General features: G+C 49.4%; 1 protein-coding gene across 7 annotated transcripts in view; it reads left to right on the top strand.

Moving 5' to 3' along the window:
• The first annotated feature begins 668 nt into the window (after positions 1-668).
• Positions 669-22,163, top strand: part of ncam1a (neural cell adhesion molecule 1a) — a 52,408-nt gene continuing 30,913 nt past the window's right edge. For 4 of the 7 annotated variants that reach the window (XM_076032142.1, XM_076032140.1, XM_076032145.1 and 1 more), the window contains exons 1-11: positions 669-789; positions 1,530-1,739; positions 2,214-2,357; positions 4,892-5,026; positions 5,219-5,336; positions 7,312-7,472; positions 8,396-8,538; positions 12,366-12,395; positions 17,902-18,052; positions 21,317-21,501; positions 21,637-21,733. In XM_076032142.1, coding sequence (XP_075888257.1) covers positions 669-789; positions 1,530-1,739; positions 2,214-2,357; positions 4,892-5,026; positions 5,219-5,336; positions 7,312-7,472; positions 8,396-8,538; positions 12,366-12,395; positions 17,902-18,052; positions 21,317-21,501; positions 21,637-21,733 — 1,495 coding nt within the window. The remainder of the gene's footprint in view (positions 790-1,529; positions 1,740-2,213; positions 2,358-4,891; positions 5,027-5,218; positions 5,337-7,311; positions 7,473-8,395; positions 8,539-12,365; positions 12,396-17,901; positions 18,053-21,316; positions 21,502-21,636; positions 21,734-22,163) is intronic. The other 3 variants (XM_076032143.1, XM_076032141.1, XM_076032146.1) reach the window with 1 other exon arrangement.

The following is a 22,163-nucleotide window of genomic DNA, read 5'->3' as shown; positions in this document are numbered from 1 at the left end:
AATGACCGCCGACTATAATCACTAAACCAAATGTGAGGAGCTGACGGGGAGCCGCATTCAATACCGGCGGACCGTAATGAGCTGGAAAAGGTCTCGGTTTCATCACAGGATGTAAAACACCGTCCGCTGGACCCCCCGACTGAAGGATGAGCTATAGAAATCTAGTGAGAGCAATCAGCGGCGGTGGCATCGTGACATTTTAGCTCTGGAATCCGGCTCGTTCATCTTTCATGCGGCAGTGGCAAAATGTTTCCAGCCAACCTTAATTTTTCATGGATTCCGTTGCTAGTCGGACTCCTTGATGGGGAGAAGAGGCGGGAGATTAGCTTGCATGAAGGAGAGAGCAGGAAGAAGGAGAAGCTACTAGCAGCAGCAATGCTAGTAGCTGGGTTTAGGGTTTTGCAGTAAACATCTAGCAGGAGAATGAGAACTTTTTTTTCCCTGTAAATCTTTCTAGTAAATTGTTTCTGCCCAGAGGTTTGCCTATTTACAAATATTTTACCTTTTGTGTTTGGAGTGAAATTATGCTGCAAACTTGATATGTTGAAGACAAAGTAACTCAAAATCTTTTTTGTTGGTGTTTCCTGGGCTTCGGTAGAAAAACACGGCAGCCTCCACAGCCTACAGCGCCTTCAGCTGAAGGTGTTCCGAGCGTTTAGCTTCTCCCGATGCTGGAGTCTCGATCTGTAACTCTCTCTCCTCTTTCGCCCGCAGCTGCCATCCAGGTGCAAATCACGCCGAGGACCGGAGAGGTCAGCATCGGAGACTCCAAGTTATTCCTCTGCCAAGGTAAGACCTCCCTCCAACTGCTCCGCACCGGTCCAGCTAATGCAGGTCGATGTGCTGGGAGACAAACAGCGAGTTCTTGGAGTGTTGACGGGAAGAAAAAAACTCTTCTGTCCTTCGGACCCCTCTTTAAAAAGTGCCATTTTGCTTGGAATCAGTCACCACACTGGTCGTCGCTCATCCTACCAGCAGAACTTCAGACATTCTGCGACTCGACGAGTGCATTTTCAGTTTCTACTCAGGCGTTGTTGGGGTTTTTTTTTTTCGCTCCGTGGAGGGGCGTGGCCTTCTCCCTCACCGCCAACCTCCTGCTGGTCCTGTCTTCCAACTTACATAGATGAAAAAAAAAGATAATGTAATTTTCTTCTTATTCCTGCCGAGTTTCCGCCCGATGATCCACTGCCTCACAGAGCAAATACAAATGATTCATACGCGGCTTTTTTTCTGTTCTATCTTTGGTTTGATCTTGAGGAGGCTTTGACTGCAGAGACAAAGGATCCTTTATTATTCAAGTGCACTCATCAGATTTTAATACAGCGATGCTTTATGTTCCATCATTGCAACAGATAAAAGCATTAAAGTGGAAAGAAAAAATAGGAACTACACAGTGATCTGTCAACTGATACTGAGTCATTCCAAACACGATGTATGGGTTGTCAGTCACCGTGCACGGCCCCGTCTGCACTACCTTTACTAGCCACCGGGGTGGAAATTTAAATCTACCTGCCGTCCTTCTCCCGCAGTGGTGGGCGAGGCCAGCGAGATCGACTGGTACAGCCCGAGCGGGGAGAAGATCCTCCCCGACAGGGACGACTTCTCGGTCAGCCGCAACGACGAAGCCACCTCCCTCCTCATCATCTACAAGGCCACCGAGAGCAGCGCCGGCATCTACAAGTGCGTGGCCCGCAGCGAGGACAAGGAGGCGCAGGCCACGGTGGAGCTGACCATCTTCCGTAAGTCTGGGAGCGCCTGGTTTGTCTTAATTGCCAAATTACAGTGGCGGAAAAAGGTGTTCGGACACCTCGTGCATTTGTGATGCACCATGTTGGGCTAAGAATCAGTCTCCTAGTGCAGTCGACCCACATTTACACACATGCTGCATGTGCACTGCTCCGGCCAGCTCACAACTGGATGTTCCAGGAAGACGACTTTGTCCAGAACACAAGTAGGTTTGTGTTTGTGTGCCTCTGAAGCAGCCAATCCTTTTGAAACCAACACGCACAAAAAATATTTCATGAAAATTGATTGATAAAAGTTTTAAAGGTGTCTGAAAACTTTTTTTCCTCCAGTGCCAGGTAAATATAGTTCCATTCCAAAAGAAGTGAACGGACTTCGTAGATGAAGAGACGCGTCCCATTAAAGCGATTAAAGTGATATCAAAGTGATTCCTCCTCTTGCCCCCCCCCCCCCCCCCCCGCCCCCTGCAGAGAGGATCACCTTCAGCAACGCGCCGAGCCGGCAGGAGTTCAACGAGGGCGACAACGCCCTGATCCTCTGCAACGTGGTCAGCTCGCCGGCGCCCCAGATCCTGTGGAAGTACAAGGGCACCCGGATCTACAGCAACCAAGATGGTGAGTGACTTCCTCTCCCCAACCCCCCTCCGAAAGAGAGAGAGAGAGAGAGGGGCGGGGGGGAGCTGTCACCTCACTCATCCCCCATCCTGCCTCCCTGTCGATTCTCCTCGCTCTTCTTCCTCATCTTCTCCGCGCCATCTCCTCCTTCCTGGCTGTTCAGAACCGTGCAAACACCCTCAGCGGTGCGAGGAGGCGAGTTTCAGACCCGCGCACCTGATGCACGGCCGCGGAAATCGTGTTTTCCGGCCTGGCAGGGGGCGGCTCCTGTCGTCAAGATGTGTCTCTGAAAATAGATGAGGCTCCGGCCTGGTGCAGGAGGTGAGCTGGAATAATGGAGGGAGAAGGAGAGAGAGTGCTGTCGAGGAAGAAAGTGTGAAGGGAAGTGACCTGAAGCCTTCAGCTGGACCGCCCACTTTTACTCCTGTCAAAAGCGGACAACAGGCCTCAATGCAAGATCTGACAAATATCAACCAGATCAAGCAAATAAACCACATGACATACAGTGCACTCATACAGTTTAACCGCCTGGTTCTGAAAGATTGGCCAATCAGAAGCAAGTAGGGGCGGGTCTTTGCCGAATGTTTGAAGTGTGCGAACTGAAGCTAACGCTGACTGACGTCTCCGTTCGCTCCTCCGCTGACGCGGAGCCGGAGCGTCCTGTCTGGAGATCGTCAGCCGAGAGGACCGACCAACATCCTGAGTGGACTCACCGCCACTCCAGCGCACGACTCCGTGCCAAAGTCGAACCGCAAACCCTCAGCGGTCAACACGGAGGAGGAGGGTGTGGACAGACGCAGTGTTGAACTGGGAGGCGTGGAAACTGGCTCGGGCCCAGCGACCGCCGGAGCCACCGCAGCGCGTCCGTCCATCCCAGCTGCTCTGTTTATTTGTTTGTTTGCTTTTTTCCCCCATCAGGGGAAAAAAAACCCACTAATTATAACTGGGTGGGGACAGTTGCGTAACGTTTCAAGCCTGCGGTGGCGGCGGTGGACCTGGCCGAGAGGTGCGGCCTCGGGTTGGAGCTGCTGTGACGCGGCGGGCAGAAGATGAGACTTTCGGGTTTTGCTTCAACGTTTGCTCAGCGCCACAGGTTGGGGTGCCGAGCAATTCCTTCCACGAGGGAAGCAGGGTTGTCATCACTGTTCATACTGCTCATTAGTGCAGCACAGGAGTATCCGCTTGTCCCAATGTTAGCTGGTTCCTCTGGCGGAACGAGGAACAGGAAAAGAGGGAGAGGAAGCGAAATGAGGGAAAAGGTTTGGCAGAGATGAGAAAACTGAGGAGAGAAAGAGGGAAGAGAAGAGAACGGAGAGAAGGGAGGAGAAAGGAACTGCATGAGCAGAGGATTAAAGAGCAGAAGTAAAGTGAAGTGAAGTGAGCATCGGAATGAAGAAAAAGTAGCATTCTGGATAAGTCGTCGCAGCAGCTAATCTAAGCAGATCAGGAAAATCAACCAGGCCAAAGCTGACGGAGAAACTCTCAAGTTCTTTATTTCCCCGCCGTCTCTGCTCTTCGCGGCCGTGGTAACCGATGGGTGAGAGGAGGCACTGCAGGGGCCGCCAGACGCCGGCGCTAATAGCAGCATTCATCCAGGAGCGGGTGACGCACTGCGGCTGACGGCGCCAGTGGCAGGGACACTTCGACTTCCTGACCGGCTGTTAGCGGAGAGAGAAGACGTTGAGTTTCCTGGTGGAAGCCTTCCTGGAGATGATCGGTGGAAGACTAGCGGGCACACAAAGTTCTTTTTCTGCAGAATTTACAGGTTTTCCAATGTGGCCCGCTAGCCGGGTGCTCGATGCGGATAGTAGCGACGGTCCAGCCGATTTGTCGGGTCCTTGTGTTGGTCAGTGGAGGCTAGGTGACGTTATGTAACATTAGCTTGCATGCTAACACCACTGAGGTGTCAGTTTTGTCGTCTCTGCCGTCTCTTGACACGATTTTTCCTTGGTGTGACTTCATGCGTTCAAAATGTATCTTCCTCAGAGTCCTGAAGAATCCGTCAGTCTGTTGCACTGCGGTTTTTCTCTCTGCAGATTTTAAGACGGCTAAGAAAGAAAAAATATCTCTTTATTTTTACAAACTCACCTCTCTCCACTGGGAACAAAATAGAAGTTTAAAAAAAAGGTTGCAGCTCCAGATTTTTAATTAGGTGCCGTGAAGAGATATAAAAAAAATAAAATAAAAAAAGAGGAGGTTGAGCAGCGACAGTTTGGTTCAGACGCTGCTGCTGTGTACAGCCACTTTAACGAGAGGTGTGACCGCTCCTCGTTAAATCAGCAGCCAAATGAGACCCAGTCTCGGATTCCAAAATTCCAGGCTGGGGAGTCTGAACTTCCTGTCTGGACCTCTTACTGCAGTTGGTGGGTGATTTGTTCCTCCTCCTCCTCCTCCACGTCCTCCTTCAAGAGTTCCGAGCAAAAAGTTTCATCCAAATTCATCCAAGCATCCCTGCAAATGCATTTGTCACTTGACTCCTAACCTCCACTTCCTGTTTCCCATCTCTTCTTCTTCTGCTGCTGCTGCTGCTCCAGTGCGGTTCTCCCATGTGCCCAACGGCCTTCAAATCCGCGGCATCAAAAAGAACGACGAGGGCATGTACACCTGCGAGGCTCGCGTCCTGACCCGGGGTGAGATCGACTTCAGGATGATCGAGGTCGTCGTCAATGGTGAGCACGCACACACACACACACACACACACACACACACACACACACACACACACGCACACACACACAGATTCTGATCATGCTGACTAACAAACGCCTTTGTGCTATTAGCCGTCAAAACAGGAAGCAGGGAAAACAATGTTAATAATAATTAATTATAATAATATTTGTTATCCTTTTTTTTTTTTTCAGTCCTGCCCACCATCCGCGCCCGCCAGTCGGACATCAACGCCACGGCGGAGGTGGGCAACTCAGTCATGCTGGCTTGCGACGCGGACGGATTCCCAGAGCCGATGGTCACATGGGTCCAGTACGTTGCCTCCAAATCCTTTAAAGACATCGCCGCTTTCTGTTTTGGTTTTATTTTGATCCTGTTTCATTGTTGTAGACCATTAAAAAAAATGTATGAAAAAAAGAACTCTTTAGAGGTCCAGTAAGGTCTCCATATTTAGCCCTCTGTTTAGAGGAGAAGGTCTCAGAGGGCGGAGCTAACACAAGGCCATCTACCTGGTTTAGAACGGCCAGTGACATATAACTGCATGTAGACTGACTCTGCCTAATATGGCGTGGTCTCGGTGCAGACTGCAGTCAGAGAGAGAAAACCTCTGCTCCCGGGATGCTGGAGCAGCTCAGTAGGATCTATTTCCTCTCTCTTTCTCTGGGCAAAAACCAGCAGGGGGCGGGCGGCATCGGGAAGCTGCCGTCTCACTTCCAGGTCACTTCACTTTACTTCCAGAAACTTTCCTTATAAAAATAAAGACCCGGGGCTTATCTCCGCCTGCAGGGTTTTTATCCCCGACACTTATATGAGGGCGAGACTCTCTGCCCTTCGGTGCCGAGAGAATTCTCCATCGTTGGGATGTCACCTCGATAAGAGGAGCCGCTCCTCCGTGTTTGCTTCCAACTCTCTCCCTTTTCCCCTCAGGGGTGTTTTAAAGCCATCGTTCTATGGACACCGTGACAGCACACAAACGCACACAAACGCACACAAACTCACACAGTTGTGGCAGTATAGCCTGCTGTATAATAAGAGCGGGTGACTCAGGTGACAGATTTCCTAGGATTGAAATGTAATTTCAATTTTAGCTGAGATTTTCGTAGTTAGACTAAATTCTCTGACATCATCCTTAAAAGCTGCAGCCTGTCACCGGACCAATCGGCATCCTCAAAGGAGATAGAGGCGGAGCTACAAGCATCACCTGCATCATTCTCACCTGCTGAAGAAATCTGATTGGTCCACTTTGAATACAGCACATTTTCCCAGTTCTTTTTTTTTTTGGAAGGCTCCCCCCTCCTTTTCCAGGTGTTTTCCATTGGCTCTTTTCCAGGTGGATGTTTTTAGGCGGGGGGGGGGACTAATTTAAAAAGACCATTTAATCACAAGCCTTTCACTATGTTCACATTTTACTCCCTTACACTTAAAAAAAAAAAAAGCCTAATTAAGTGAAAATGCAAATGAAGCTCAGAGCAGCTTTGGCAATATCAACTAACCAGGGGAGAAAATTACATTTTTCAGGTTAAGCAGCAATTTTTCTGGGGAATTTTGGGGGAAATGGTAGTCGCGCTTTCACTACTGATTAGATTGACACGCGTTTACATCCGGCAAGCGGGGGGGCGGGGGGGGGGCAGTGAGAGTGATGACAGTGATAAAAAAAAAAAAAAAGTAGGGCGGGTGCGGGGGAGGCTCCATGTGCACCCAGTGCAGCTTTCCAGCTCCTACAAACTTCCAGATCATCTCTTTGCAACATCCATGAACTTCACACGCACGCACACACACACACACACACACACACACACACACACACACACACACAGTCCTCTAATCTCAGATCTGCCGTTTGCTGTCGCCAGCTAATTAAATTCCCTGTGAATTATTGACACTTCATCGCGGCTTAATTTTGACAAGTACAAAATGGCCAAGGTTGCTTTTTTCTCGCCGGGCTGCTTTTTGTTCATTTTGAACTCCCCGCTCGCCGGGCTGCTGTCACTCACGCCGCCATAAAAGACTACCTTGTTGTTTTCGTGGTTTTCTTTGGTCGCTCCCTGGTTTTTCTTTTGGTGAAGGTTATTTGAGAACGTGAGGTCTCGGTCAGGTGTTCCTGACAGCGGCGGCAGTGAGATTTGAAGAAATACCACACTGTCCTGAAAAGGAGTGCTGCAGCTAGATATTTGTGTCTTGCAGCAGCACTTAGCCCTGAAAACACCTGTGAGCGCTAGCGCTAGCCAGTGGTTCAGCTGGTGACTTCACCTTTCTTCTATTTTTTAATCCTCTGTCTCGTCCACAGCAACAACGTCGTCCTTGAGTCGGGCGACAAGTACAGCCTGAACGAGGACGGTTCGGAGCTGCTGATCAAAGATGTGAAGAAGGTCGACGAGGGAGATTACACGTGCATGGCCAAGAACAAGGCTGGGGAGAAGTCCGAGGAAGTCAGCCTCAACGTGTTCGGTGAGCGTTTTCTGCCCCTTCCGTTCCAAACAAGATCAGGGTGTTCTTCTCCTGTCCTACGCGCTGACATTTTTTTTAGTAGTCTATACAACCATCTAAATGAACTGGCCAGCTAGCAAAACAAAAATTTGGGAAAAAAAAAAAATATTTAGTTTGTTGCGTTTGAAGCTAAACTGGGGAGCTTCAGACCTGCCACTCAAAAGCCATTGCTTTGCAATTTATTTATTTTTTATTATTGCTAGCCCCTCAGAGTGCTAGCTAGCGAGGCAGCTTGCTTCAACCTGCCACTCAAAAGTCATTGCTTTGCAATTTTTCAAGTTGTTTCGTTTCTTGCTAGCTCCTCAAAGTGTTAGCTAACGAGGCAGCTTGCTCGCAAAATGACATGAAAGTGAATGAATAAAATAGCAGGGTTATTTATATCGGCCCTGCGATGAACTGGCAACTTGTCCAGGGTGTCACTCTGCCTTCGCCCTGTGACAGCTGGGAGAAGCTCCAGCAGACCCCCGCAACTCTGAGTGCAGGAAGATGCGGGTATTGAAAATGGATGGATGGATGGATATTTATTTATAGATCTTTTTTTTTTTTTTTTCGTGGGTTAATGTTGGCAAGGTGAGTCTCAAAGTGCGACTAATGGACGAACTAAGGAGGTTTTATTCCCCACAAATCTCATCTCTCTATTTCAGCTCTATTCCCACATTCAAAAATCTCTTTAAAAAAAAGTATCCAAATAGTACTAGCAATGGTAATAATGCACGCCCACTGCCGATTATTCTCATAAGCATCCAGCATGAAAGAATGATTTTTGCTCTTTAGAATGCTTTTTTTTCTTTCTTTAACTCTTTCTAAAAAAAACCTCTTTCTACATTTCTACAAACTCAAACCTTTTTTTTCCTTCTGATTTTTTTCTTCTTCCTTTTATCCAGTGCAACCGACAATAACCTACCTGAGCAACCAGACGGCGTCAGAGTTTGACGAGCAGGTCACTCTGACCTGCGAGGCCTCGGGCGACCCCACCCCCACCATCTCCTGGAGCTTTGAGAACAGAGTGTTCACCGAGGGAGAGCAGGTAGCCGCTTTTCTTCTCTCGCTGACGCAGCGACATTCAGTCCGCCAAATTAGAAAAGCTTGACAAATGTTTTTAAAAAAAAAGCACAGGAAAAGGCATTATCCACATTTCCGGTGGTGACGGGATCGAAACGTCTGTTTGTTTATCAGTGCAGGCCAGGACGTCCAAGTTGCAAACGCAACGCAACACGTTGCGTTTGCAACACGTTTTCTCTCCAAACTGGTCGAATGATCCGGGTGTTTTTTTTTAGCAGCTTCAAAGCTCAGAGGTTTAATAAATATGCGATGTCCAATCAGGCTTTAAAAACAGAGCTGGCTGAAGGCGAGGTGGGGGGGAACCTTTACAAAGGATTTTTTTTTTTTTTTTTGATCTTTTGTTGTTGTTCAACCTCTGGTGTGTAATTATTATATATATATATATATATATATATATATATTATATATATATAGTCTCCCTCGGAATTCTGTTAAAAAAAAAAAGAATATCTGTGAAAATCCTGGAATTGTCCCGTTCACCTGTCAGTGAGCTCATGGTGAGAATGTAGCACGTCCTATCACCAAACTCCTTCACAAAGATTTCGTTTCGCTCCAGCTTTCACGACTGGCTCAGTCGGAACTCTGCGGTTCCAAAGGCCGGATCGGATCTTTCGGACTTGTGTGTGAACACCAGCGGTGCTGTGATCTGGGACCAAGCGGCGGAGCCGAGATCAAACCTCGGAACCTTTTAGTATTTTTTTTTTTATAGTATTTGAAGCACAAGGATGACACGGTGGCGCAGTGGTTAGCGCTGCCGCCTCACAGCAAGAAGGTTGTGGGTTGGATTCCGGGCCTGGGACCTTTCTGTGTGGAGTTTGCATGTTCTCCCTGTGTCTGCGTGGGTTCTCTCCGGGTTCTCCGGCTTCCTCCCACACTCCAAAAACATGCATGTGAGGTCAATTGAACACTCTCAATTGTCCGTAGGTGTGCATGTGAGTGTGAAAGGTTGTGTGTCTCCATGTGGCCCTGCGATGAACTGGCCACTTGTCCAGGGTGTCACCCTGCCTTCGCCCTAAGACAGCTGGGAGAGGCTCCAGGAGACCCCCTCGACCCTGAGCTCAGGAAGAAGCGAGTGTGGAAAATGAATGAATGACTTACTTCCTATCAGTATTGTTTCTTTAAGCTCAGCGGGCGGAATGAGCATTGAACACGAGCACTGATGAGATGAGGCCAAACCGTGTTAGCGTTGGTTAAATGAAGGCGGTTGTCGCTTGCGAACTAAAAACCCTCGGCCGACGAGCGGCGGCGGCGGCGCTAAACGCCTCTCTTGTCCTCGCCAACTCGCTCCTTTGCCACTCAAACAGTACGAATGCGCCCTCGGATGCTAATTCTGCGGGGAGCAAATCCCCGGCGCTTTCTGAATATTTCTGTTGCTGCGGCCGAAACCGGAGAGCGGAGCCGCGGAAAAACATAATGCGTGGATACACTCCTGCGCAGATAGAGCCATGAAACCAATTTCCAGGCGAGCGCCGTGGGACGATATTACCCGCCGCTGTCGGCATGTAGCGGCTCTGCCTCACTCAATACGAATCATTAGCATTTAAAAGGGAATATTGATGTGAAAACGGCCGTGCCGAGGTGGTGGTGGTGGGGGGGGGGGGGGGGGGCGGAGGGAGAGAGGGAAAGCGCTCATTGGAAATTCACTGAAAATTGGGTGCGAATGATTTCAGTGAAATTACCTTAATTACCGCTGAGTTAAAAGCAGTAGGAAAAAGAAATCTGGTGTAGGAAGGAGAGGGGTTTGAGGTTTTTCCTTTGTGGTGAACAAGGCGATGAGAGCGGGAAGACTGAACGTCACCTACATCTCCGCCGTTCTCTCCGTGCGTCCTTCAGGGGGCGCCGGCGATAACGTGGGGGTTAAAGCGGCGACCGTGGGATGCAAGCGGCGCCGACGGCGGCGGAGAGTGGGGAAAAAAATTAAAGAAGGGAGGGCGTTGCCTCTGTTTAACAGCCGCAGCTGCCGAGGACCTGCAGTGAGCCGGTTTGTTTTGGTGAACGTGCAACGCAAAAACCACGACGCCTCGTGGTGAGATTGTTGCATGTTGGCCCTTTAAGGTCACTTCTCACTTGTCTGCGTGCTTCGGTGGGGGTGGGGGGGGGCGCAGACCTTAGCACACGGAGGAAGTACATCGTCAACGTCGATGCGAACCCGATCGGCTAACGTTAGCGGCTTGTTTTCATCGTCGGAAGAGTCTCTAAAATCTAAGACTCAATCTGGAGTGTGGTTCCTCTCATTAGGAGTCCTGCTTCAGTGCAGAGGAACCAGGGAGGCAGTTCCACTCTTTGGCTGTCTCCCCTCCCCTGAGGGGCTGAGAGAGAGTGCTTTGACATTTTAGCACCAAAACAAAGAGACAGAAAACAGAATTGTCTAATCTAAGATTAATTGTTGTAGAGAAAAAAAGAAAATGTAAATGTAAAGAAAAAATCAGTGTAAGACTTTCAGAGTCATTTGTTATCATCAGTTCTGGCGTTGACGCTGAAATACCATTCATTAATTCATCTTCTATTCAGGGTCACAGGGGTCTGCTGGAGCCTCTCCCAGCTGTCTTAGGGCGAAGGCAGGGTGACACCCTGGACAAGTCGCCAGTTCATCGCAGGGCACGCTGAAATATAATTGATTTAAAAAAAAAACAGAATGCTGCCAACAGTTTATTAATTCTGGTAGAGTCTGAAAGTCTGTGTGGCAATTGTGACTTCTGTCAGGATCATCTGTGGTATTTTATTATTTTTTTTATTGAAAACTGATATTTTCCTCAGCTCCTTATTTGGATTCTTAGCTTTTTGCCATTTGGCCACCGTTAGAGTGTTTGAATGTGCCGTAGTCTGTGCTGGGTCACTCCTGATTCTGATTCCGGCTCCGGCTCAACTGTCTCCAACCTGTCATTTACTTAAACCACCACCCAACTCCTCCGCCTCTTCCTCTTCCTCTCCGCCTGGCTTCTGCTTCCTGTTGCAGTGCGGCTCTGCAGTGATAAGTGGTGTTCATTTCACTCCTTTCACTCCCGTCCTCCGGCCAAGACAGAGGGCGTCCTCTTCATATCATATCTCACTTGTCAGCGTGGCGCTAAGCCTGGTAGCACATTAGCGGCATATTTTATTTTATTTTTTTATTTTTTTTGCGGCCTGGAGATTAAAAAACAAAAACACATCTCCATAGCGCTGGCGGTAGAAGCGAGATAAGTGGCGCTCGGCAGCGTTGTGTACATAAATAAAGGAGTTAATCAAAACACAGAGCGGCATGATGAGAAAACTCCCTTGATGCTGCTAATGGCTCCTTTATAATTAGCTTCAGCGCCCTGTTTTCCTTCCAAAAGTCTCACTTATTACACTATGGTAATTAATGGCGCGGCGAGCGCCGACGCCCCGCGCTGCCTTTTGGAGAGCCATCTGCACGGGGACACCAGTGGACAGCGCAGCCGCTCCATCCTCGCACTCAGCTGTGATTTGCGCCGAGGCTAAAGCTTCTTGTAAAATCCGCCTAGCTAATCACGACACAGGCAGTTTTGAGGGAAAATAAAGCGACTGAAAATTCCTCGTCGGGACCAGCCGGTGTTCAGCACCTCATGTCCTCGTGGTACTGGGAGATATGACGCGAGACGTCGGTCACAAACCACCCTCAATGAAACATCAATGCTTCCTCCGCTACGTTCCGACTTCTGTTTTCCGAGTCAAGAGGACGCCGTCCACGTCGACGTCGCGCAGGGGGAAAAGCAGCCCAGCAAGTCGCTCTGTGTTCATTCTTTTGCTAACTTGAGTTCACTTTCCTTTTTGCCTCCTCTGCTTCTCCTCTAGGCTTCGTGGACGCGACCAGACAAATACGAGGTACCGCTAACCGCTAACTAAAAACTAGCCGGAGTCATAGTCTCCACTCACCCAGTAGAGCACCTCCCTGCTTTTGGTTTTTGTTTTCTGTTTGAATCCACTGCATTGCAGAGCAGAGGTGTTAGCCGTGCACTAAACGCGTAGCCCATTAGCAACGTAGCACAGTACATTTAATCTATTTAGTTCCACTATGCATTAGGCTATGTTGTGCTTTTTATCCCCCACATCCTCGCCTACAACTCCATTATCGGCCGTTTAGCATGCGGCTATTTCCTGCAGTACGCCCCGTGCCCAGGAAAGAGACGCATTCCTGAAAACGAGGTCGTAGGCGGGTCAGCAGCGCCTTAAAACCAACGTAGACAAACACCGTCTGCTCTGCCCACGATCAGCAGTGACTCACCTCGAACACCTACTAAACCTTAACAGTCGGTGTTCAAAAATAGCTTTGTGCGCTAACTGCAGCCAGGAGTCTGCACGCTCTCTGATTTTACGGCTGATGCTAACGTCTCAGCTAACAATTGAAATGGAGTGGAGCATGCAAACTCTTAGCATATTACTGACACAACATAACAAGCTAATTGCACTAGCTGCCACAAAAAAAGAAAAAACACATTCACTGGGACAAGACAACCAATCAAGAGAGGTGGTCGTTGTTCCACCCGCAGAGCCAGCTAGTTAACCGGCTGAAATAAGCGACTAATCACTTTTAGTCACGCCAGCTACGTGCTTACTTCTCTAGTTTGGGAAAGGTGTGTAATAAAATGGTGGCAAACAGTACATGTTGGAGTTGAAAAAGAAGAAGAAGCTATTTTAGCTTTGTGTTTTGATTAGCATCCAGCTACAGGCGTTGAAACTCATAGCACTGATTGCTAACTTGAACAGATTCATTACAGTCAAATAATTCTGTTTTTAACTTTGATGGGAATTACTTTTTTTTTTTTCAACTTTTTTTTATTGTGCTTGGCAGTTATTTGTGCTAATTTTGTTCATTTACAATCTATATAGTCTAGCTTAGCGAATCAGTGGTAATTCAATCACTTGTCTTCAAGTAACTTTCAGCTACAGCAGACATTTCAGTTTTCTGAACATCAACTGCTAAAAGTTTAGCTTACGTTCGAACCCAAAAGACAGAGTCGTTCAAAAACAATGTGTTTTTGTCTTTCAAAAGCCCGTTTGAGAGGCTGCCTCGCACCCGATCAGAGCCTCTTTTTTTTTTAGGAAAAAAGGAAAAGGAAAGGAAAATTAGCGCAACCTTGGCCATTTCGCACCTGAAATAAAGAGGCTCGCCACATACTTGAGATCGAGTCTGCCGGGAGGTGGAACCGGAGCCGAGGAGCAGCGCTCGCTCTTGAACTCTTGCAGTATTGACAGACTTCATTATTTAGAGGCCGTCCGTTGTTGTCGTCCACCTGGCAGTGCGGTGGCAAGTGACTCTGTGTGATGTGAGCTTTTACAGGCGGTCGTGGACGGAGCGTTTGAACGAGCTCCGGCGGTGCGTTTGATGTCCACCGTGAGATGCAGCTTCAGCTTCAGGCCGCCGTCGTGCCGGTGTTCTTCAGAAAGGAACCGAACATCAGGAGAAGGAACTTTAAGATGCAGCTTAAGTTCCTGGCGAATGTTCCCTTTTTCAATATGGTCGCAGTCACACAGTTTCACTTTCACACCGAAGCGTTGCGAGTGTCCCCCCGCCCCCCCCCCCCCACACACACACACACACACACACACACACACACACACACTCTTGTGTGTCTCGACTCGACAACTCATCAGAACCACGATGGGTTCTGATGGTGTTAGTGGCGCCCCCTGCTGTGCCACTGCTTGCATAACCGGTCTGGGACGACGACGAAAAATCCGTTTCACCGTTTGCTTGCTCTCCCCTCTCAAAGAGCGCGTTTGCTCTAATGGTACGAGGCTCGGCTCGGCTCGGCCCACGTGTGTTTTCACTGCAACTTTGCACCAGCTTAGCGTGGGTGCACTTAAAGCTTGAAATGATCACTTAAGTTCCAAAATCATTTATCATTAGACAACATTATCCGCACAACTAAAGTCCACACAAAGCACTGAACAGCTGTTAAGCTAAGCACTAGCACTAAGCAGATGTTAATATGCTAGCATAGAAAATAGCCTTAACACTAAAGTTGAATGAGGTCACAACACACTCACAGTCCTCATGTACGTTCTTAAATATTGCCTTGGCCGAGTCGAGGCTGTCTGCCTCCCGTTGCCCACCAGGTGGGTGGTCCATCGCCCCCATGTGGTCGAACAAACCTCCAACATTTATTCTGTTCATTTCACTCCAACTGTTGCGGTCTCGTTGTCGCTCTGGATTTTTTATTTTATTTCTTCCGACACTGTTTTGTTGCTCCACAACCTGGAGGTTTTTCTGTCGCGTGTCGCTCCGTCCGCCTCCCTTTGAACTTTTTCTTCGGCCGCCGAGAGAAAAAGAAACGTCTGCCGCTCTTTGTTCGCCAGCGGCACAGTTTCATCAGCCTTTTATTTTCCGATACGTGAAAATGTGAAATTCTAACAAGTGGGACATTTAAAAAAAAAAACGGCGGTTCTGGTTTCCGTGAGGGGCGTGATGGTGGAAACGCTAACAAACTGAGCCGAGCCGAGGAGCACCAGCCCAAAGTGTTACCGCGCCACTGATCCGAGTCTAAGAAACTGTCAGTCTCTGCGCAAGTGTTGGCAAATCGGACGGAATCGACGGTGACGAAAAAGCTGTTGATCCGCCTGATTTTCCAGTCAAATCCATGGGATGGACGGGGATTCTGTGTGGCTGAAGGAGAGGCTCTGCTCGCTACCACCCCTCCCCCCCCCGGCCCCCCCTCTGCTCCCCTCACGAGGCTCAGCGGCAGCTCCAAATCAACATGTTCACACCCCCTGGTGGCATCGTCCCCTCCAACGCAAATCCTCTGAATCCCCCCCAGCTTGTAAACCGGCACCGCCCGGCACGCCGCCTTCTACGCTCATCCAGTCTGACGCTGATGCAGCGGCAACGTCTTTCTGCAGAGGTCCGAGCTGCCGCTGGGTGGGCAGGACGACGTCTCCAGACAATCATACCGCAGACCCTGGCTGTGCTGTGTCTCAATTCAGGGTCTGCGTCCTTGAAGTACGCATTTTGAAAGGAAGTTGCGTCATAGCACTGCGCGAAGGCTCGTCCCAATTCCCAAGGGTCCGTAGGACGCTCAAAATGCGTACTCGGAAATACGCACTCGTTTTAGCCGATTCCAAGGATGCGCCGCTACTATCCTTTGCGCACTTATGTATCCCATGATGCTTTGCGTGCTGCTGCAAAGCATCGTAGGATCCTGGGAAGTCAGCTGAAATTAGCGGCATGTACTGGCAAAGACACAACGTATAAATTTAAATATTGAAGTTTCACAGCGACATCGTTAGATGGCTAACCAATGGTTAGCTTGATGCTATAAAAACGTCACTTCCGGGGGTTGGCCAGCAGGAGGGAACGGCGGTGACGCAACGAGGAAATACGCCGTAGGCTAGACACGCGGACGAAGATTAAAAGGATTCATCGAGTGGCCGTGATTGGCCGTTAACCGCTGGCTCTGGCCTGCGTCCCCGGCAGCGGCTCCTTCCTTCCTTCCTTCCCTCCGCCACCCGTTCCCCACCCCTCCCGCCCTCCACCGCCCAGCGAGGCCCCCCCCGCTTCGGCTCAGTTCAGCAAACACCAGAAGTCATTTTCCTGCCACATCTGCACTTTTGGAAACGTTAAATACTACAAATAGCAGCCGATTACTCACAGTGTTTAAAAAAAAAAAAAAAAAAAAACCTGGTTTGCGGCACCCACAAGGCCTGAAATATTCATGGGGAAGCGTGGCGCTGCACTGCAGGAAGATGTATTTCCCCCCGGTGATCTCAGCAGCGAGACGCCCGCAGGCAGAAATGCTGCGACGGTGTTTCTAAACACTCGACTTCTCGACGCCTCCGTTCATTCATTTATTTATTTAATTGTTTGTTGTTTTTAACTCGCTACCATCTACAAAACACTGGCGCGCAGTGGTGCACTGCGTCTCAGCTCCGGTGTGGAAGGAAGGTCTGTGTTTGCTGAACTCTGACCTCCACAATCGGACAGACTCGTTGAATCTGGTCGATCAGAAAAGAGGAGCAGAAACCTGACTGATCGCCTCAGGTTTTGTTTTTCGCTCGGTTCTTTTACTTAGTTTACGTGATGGGAGACCAATGTCTACCTCGGACTGTGTGCTGCCCCCTGGTGGGTTTTAAGAGGATGTTGCGTCAGCGTGCCGGACTCTGACGTCCTGATCCTGGTGATAACGTCTAAGCTAGCACTGCAAGCTAGCTTCGGCCCATAAATGTCTTTCTTCGCACGTCGTCGGAATCACAAGACCGCAACTGGAATATCGGTTAGCGCTGCCTACAAAACCTTACGCAATGTTTGAATTATCTCACCACTCTGTGTTGTGGGAGGAAGGGAGGGAAAGCGGTCCGATGCAAAATGCGGAGGTTTAATTTCAGAATCTGTTCGAAATCCAGTTTCTTTTTTTTTTTTTTTTTTTGGGGGGGGGGTTGTTATTGTTTTTATGTGGTTTGTTTGTTTTTGGTTTTGGCGGAATTTGCATTTCGTTCACACATCATTAAGCGTCATTTTTCAAAAGTGCGATGTGCTGCCTTTGCAGTAGGTGGTTTGGAATATATCTGCATTCTTGTTTATGTTCCTAAAGCATCTTTTTGTGCTCAGAAGCTGTCAGTGCCGGGATGCTTTTCGTGGCCTGGGGGGTGGGGGGGGGGGGGAAGAAGACATTACCCACATTTATGATGACATTTCCTCAACTTCCACTTACTTCTAGTACCTCCTCTCCGCCTGATTGCGAAAGCAGCCTCCTCAACGGTCCAGTTAGCCCCCAGGCTAGCTCGCTAACTGATGAGTCATGATCTGCGAGAGGATCCATCCATTCTGGCTGCAATGAGTCAGTCCCAGGTGCAATTAGCTCGGCGCTAAACCTGCAGAGCAGGCTGCTGGATAGCCGGAATGCTAATGGGCACACGTGGGTGTTTGCAGGTTATTGAGTCCAGCGTCGGGGCACTCACTAATTTTCCAGCTGGCTGTCGTGGAGAAAAGCAAGAAGAAAGAAAAGCCACTGGTGGGATCGTTGGATTGCTGGTCTTGATGGTCTTGGTGGTGGTGTGATTAATCCACTGTTAACACTTTAACACCAGTTAATGTGTGGCCGGTCATTTCTCATTCGCAAATAGGCTGTTAAAGGGATAGTTCACCCATTAAAAGTAGCCGACCACTTGCAGATTCAGGTTCTGGTGACGTTCTGGTGTTTCGTGGCTGGATGGGATGGTCACCAGAAACTGGATCCACGGAGCAGTTGGCAGTAAATGACTGATATATTTTGTGTTTGAAGTGAATTGTCCCTTTAATAAGAGGCAAACCTACAATCATCACCGACTCCCAGGGTCTTCGTGTGCCACTAAAACTCTCTTCCTCCTCCTCTTCCTTCTCTCGCTCCTCTCCCAGAGTTTGGACCGGAACATTGTGGTGCTCAGCCACGCCCGGCTCTCCTCCCTCACGCTGAAGAACGTCCAGTTCACCTACGCCGGCCAGTACCTGTGCAGCGCCGCCAACGCCATCGGCCAGGACAGCCGGGCCGTCCACCTGGAAGTTCGCTGTGAGTTAGCTCCGCCCACCTTTTGCTTTTGCATCGTTTCGGCCGCGCGCTCCGCCTCGCGCCCGCCTGCGGCAAGTACAAAAAATACATGACGCATCGGCGGTGAACAAATCGCAACGCAGGACACGAATCCATCCAGCCGGTGACGAGTGGCGGCCTGCAGATTATTTCCTCACCTCCTCCGCCGGTCAGGGAGGAGCAGCGGGCGGCTCTTCTGCTCGGCTCAACAGCAGGACGGGAATGCGGGCCCAACTCAAATTCCTGCGAGGTGGCCGCCCGATCCGGAGTGCCGCCCGATCCGCTCCAGTGCGTTGGTGAAACTGGAAAGCGGTGCTGAACCGTCCGACCGGCAACAAACACGATGTAGCCGCGTTATTAGACAGCGAGTTAACGGCTGAAGACCATTAGACAGCAGTAATTGGCTTCCAACCCCCCCTCCCCCCCCCAAAAAAAAAAACAGCTGCTTTAATTTGGCTGATTGTTTTAAGAGAGGCTGCTTGCTTACCTGCACTTCTAGTGCAGTGTTGATGCGTTGCTGTTTTTTTTTTTTTAAGTGCCCACATTACAACTGTAATATTTCCTTCTGGACTCCAGTGGCGAGTTGATTAGCAAAAGTGATTTCCTGGAAAACAGCACATTTAGCCCTCCGTTCCGTCCACCCGCTGAAACGCTGCTGCAGGCGGTAGCGTTTACGTGACGGCACGCTAATGAAGCGAGACTTGCAAACAGTGGCACTTGGAGCCATCCGGGCATCCTAAGCGAGACAACTCCGCCCCTTTAGTGATGCACAAAGAGTCAGGCAACTTCTAATTGCGTGTCCATCGCCAGTGGATTGAAGACGTGAAACATTTTCACTGAATTGCACCAACACCTCAAAATAACATCAGGAACATATATAAGAGAATTTTAAAAAAAGAAAAAAAAGAAAGAACGTCTAGTGCCCTTTCTACCAAAGGGCATCTTACACAGCAGCATAGGTCAAGTATGCCTAGAAATGCGCCTGCTTGCAAACATCGACACAACAACAACGCTCGTGCACGTCCGGCCGAGCGTCAACGACGTCGTCAGTGGCTGGGTTCTCGCCACGTGGGACGCTCCTTCTTCTCTGATCCGCCGTGAGGCGGCGGTGGCGGCGGAAGCCTAATTAGATTAATGTGGCTCCGCTCGTACACAGCGGCAGTTTGCCCCTGATGCAATCACGGCTGCCGCGCTGACAGACTTGTTGGAAGGGGGTTAGCGCAGTTAGCGCGCGAGCAATCAGCGAGTAATCAGCAGGCTGATTCACTGTTGCCAAGCAATTATCGATAAGGAAGGAGGCGCTTTGTCTCGAGCGCCCGCTCTCACTCGCCACCCTCTCGCTCTCTCTCTCTCTCTCCCCCGTCGCCACTTCACCCGCTCGTACAATGAAGACGTTATCGCGGACGGGGGGACTTCCTATCTGCCGCGCGGCGTGATCCTATTAGCCGGGCTGAGAGGCCGCTGAAGAGACTGATGGGAAAGTTTTCAGCTCTTTGTCTGGCTGAGCTGCGTTCCATCGGCGGGATACTTTTGTTTTAGCGCCAAGAGTCAGAGGAGGAAAGACTCGGCTGGGCTCTTCCAGAGATTGTCTTTGGCCCCCTGAGCTAAAGTTAGCAGCCGCTCATTCGTAAACTGGTCTTTTATTTTTTTGGGTTAGGACACATTGAATTTCCCCCAGGCTGAACAAACATGCCTGATGTTGATGGACGGGCTGACATGCACGAGATGGAAGTTCCTCTTGATGTGGCCGAGCGAGGATTCACACTGCATTTCCGCGATCCAGTTGCTTTTTGACACTGCAGAACGTTTCATAGGACTTTTAAACCTTCGTGCATTCGCAGATATTAAAACTGAGGAGAAGCAGCAGCATTACATAATATGAGTCATAAAGTTCCATAAAGTCCCATAGAGTTCCAAGTGAACTTTGAGGGAACTTTCGAAAGTTTGCTTGGGGGGGAAAAAATGAAAAAGCAAATACAAAGGCGAGAGTGGTGTTTTCAGTGAAAGGGTTTGGGATTTGGTGTTGGATGTAAATGTACTAAGCGAACATGTGAACGTTGGCAGTGGAGTCAGAGCTACTGCTGCTGCAGGTCAATACCTGCAGCAGCAGCAGCAGCAACAGCAGCCACAGCAGCAGCCACAGCAGCAGCCGCAGCAGCAGCCACAGCAGCAGCAGCAGCAACAGCAGCAGCCACAGCAGCAGCCACAGCAGCAGCCGCAGCAGCAGCAGCAGCAGCAGCAGCAGCCACAGCAGCAGCAACAGCAGCAGCAGCAGCAGCAGGCCACAACCTTTTTATGGATTCTGGGGGTCAAAATGCTCGACGCCGTGCTCGATGGCTGCACTCCAGCAATTTGTACAGCCACTGAAAGGTGATTGGTTGAGCAGGATTGAAGTGTTTTGGGTCCGATGCCGCTGACGGCTCTGGTTTTGTCCGCGGATGCAGCATCGAAGCAGCAGAGGGAGACGCACTGTTGGTTGATTTTCATGAGCCTTAAGTAATTAAAGGCAGCCCGATTGCCTCGGACGCATCTCGGGACTTTGTCGAAGGCTCGTTTTGATTGAAGAGATTGTCTCTTCTGCTGCATAAACAAAAATTGGGGGGGGGAATAACAGGAACGGGGAAAGTGTTGCTGCCTAATTAGCGTGATGGAGTTTTTCCGGGATTTACTAATACGAGCTGATTCTGTGTATTTTAAAATAAATGGATTTCAGGTAAAAAAAAATAAAATAAAAAAAAATTCTGGAAAACCTGCATGGACGACGCTAATATGGCACTCTCATTTCCGATGGATGAAAATGAGGCTGTTGCCCTGAGTGGAGGCTCAGTGTTGCTTATCTGCAGAAAACCTGAAAGGAGCCAACACGCAACTACTTCTAGTGCGGAGATGATGTGACATACACTTATTTCAAAGGCGTGCTCAAGATGTGCCAGTGTAGGTAGAAGTACCGTCTAGTGATGTTAATGCTAGCAAGCTTGTTTCTTTTACCACCAGCTTCTTAAGTGTTTGTCTGCACTGCAAGGAGCAGTTTTTTTTTTTTTTTTTTTTTTTTGGCTTTGACATCAAGCGAGGAGATTTTATATCATTTAAAATCCCTTTTTTTCAAATAAAAGAGAAACTGCACGAAACCCACAAAGCTGTGATCCAATCAAAACAGCTCCGCGACCAGTTTTGAATAATACGGCTCCATATCGGGGCTCCACGGTGAGGAATTAAAGCTGTTCTGCTCTCCTCGTCCTGCTACAGACGCTCCCAAGGTTCTGGGCTCGGTGGTGGTCTACACATGGGAGGGGAACCCGGCCAACATCAGCTGCGAGGTGAAAGCCCACCCCGGCGCCTCGGTTCTGTGGTTCCGGGACGGCCTGCCGCTTCCGTCGGCCAACAGCTCCAACATCAAGATCTACCACACACCGACTACCAGCTACCTGGAGGTGATCTGCCCCCCCCACCCCCCAACTCCAGGGTCTAGATCCTGGAGATGTTTGATCGCTGCACAGATCTTTAGAGCGGCAACAGGTGTCTGTTGTGAAAACTTTCTGATTCTTTTTTTATTTCCTCTCTTTCAGGTCAACCCGAATTCTCAGACCGACTTTGGAAGCTACAACTGCACGGCAACCAATGTGATGGGAACAGAGTCCAAGGAGTTCCTGCTAATCTCGGCAGGTGTGTCTGCAGAGCACCACTGTTGATGCCTCTTCCAAGACATGATGAAGAAGATGATGGATGTTCTGCGATAATAGCAAAATAACATGCAATGACCAAAATGTATCGACAGAAAGAAAAATCAGTGGCATTACCCAGCATCCCCCTCTTCATCCTGCAGAGATGTGAAACTTACGGCCGCTATTGGAGAAAATGACTCAGTCTGGTTGATTGAACCCATTGATCAGTCCGTCAGTCAATCGATCCGTCCGTCAACCTGTTGTTTGTTAAGCCGCCCACCAGGAGTGCAAGTTTGGCTCCGTCGCTCCAACACCTTGCGCAGGGACGGCGCTTGAAAATTCGCTGGCAAGCTAAAATTGGCACGTTCAGCCTTGCGGGAATGTTGATTAATTGTGCAAGTGCAAATAAATGGAGCCACTTCAGTTCCAGG

This window comes from Nelusetta ayraudi, unplaced genomic scaffold (genome assembly GCF_046127955.1).
Source record: "Nelusetta ayraudi isolate G7.1 ecotype Tasmania unplaced genomic scaffold, CSIRO-AGI_Nayr_v1 ptg000033l, whole genome shotgun sequence".
NCBI lineage: Eukaryota > Metazoa > Chordata > Actinopteri > Tetraodontiformes > Monacanthidae > Nelusetta > Nelusetta ayraudi.
Note: the sequence above shows the minus strand (reverse complement) of the source record. Positions and strands in the feature narration are given on the sequence as shown.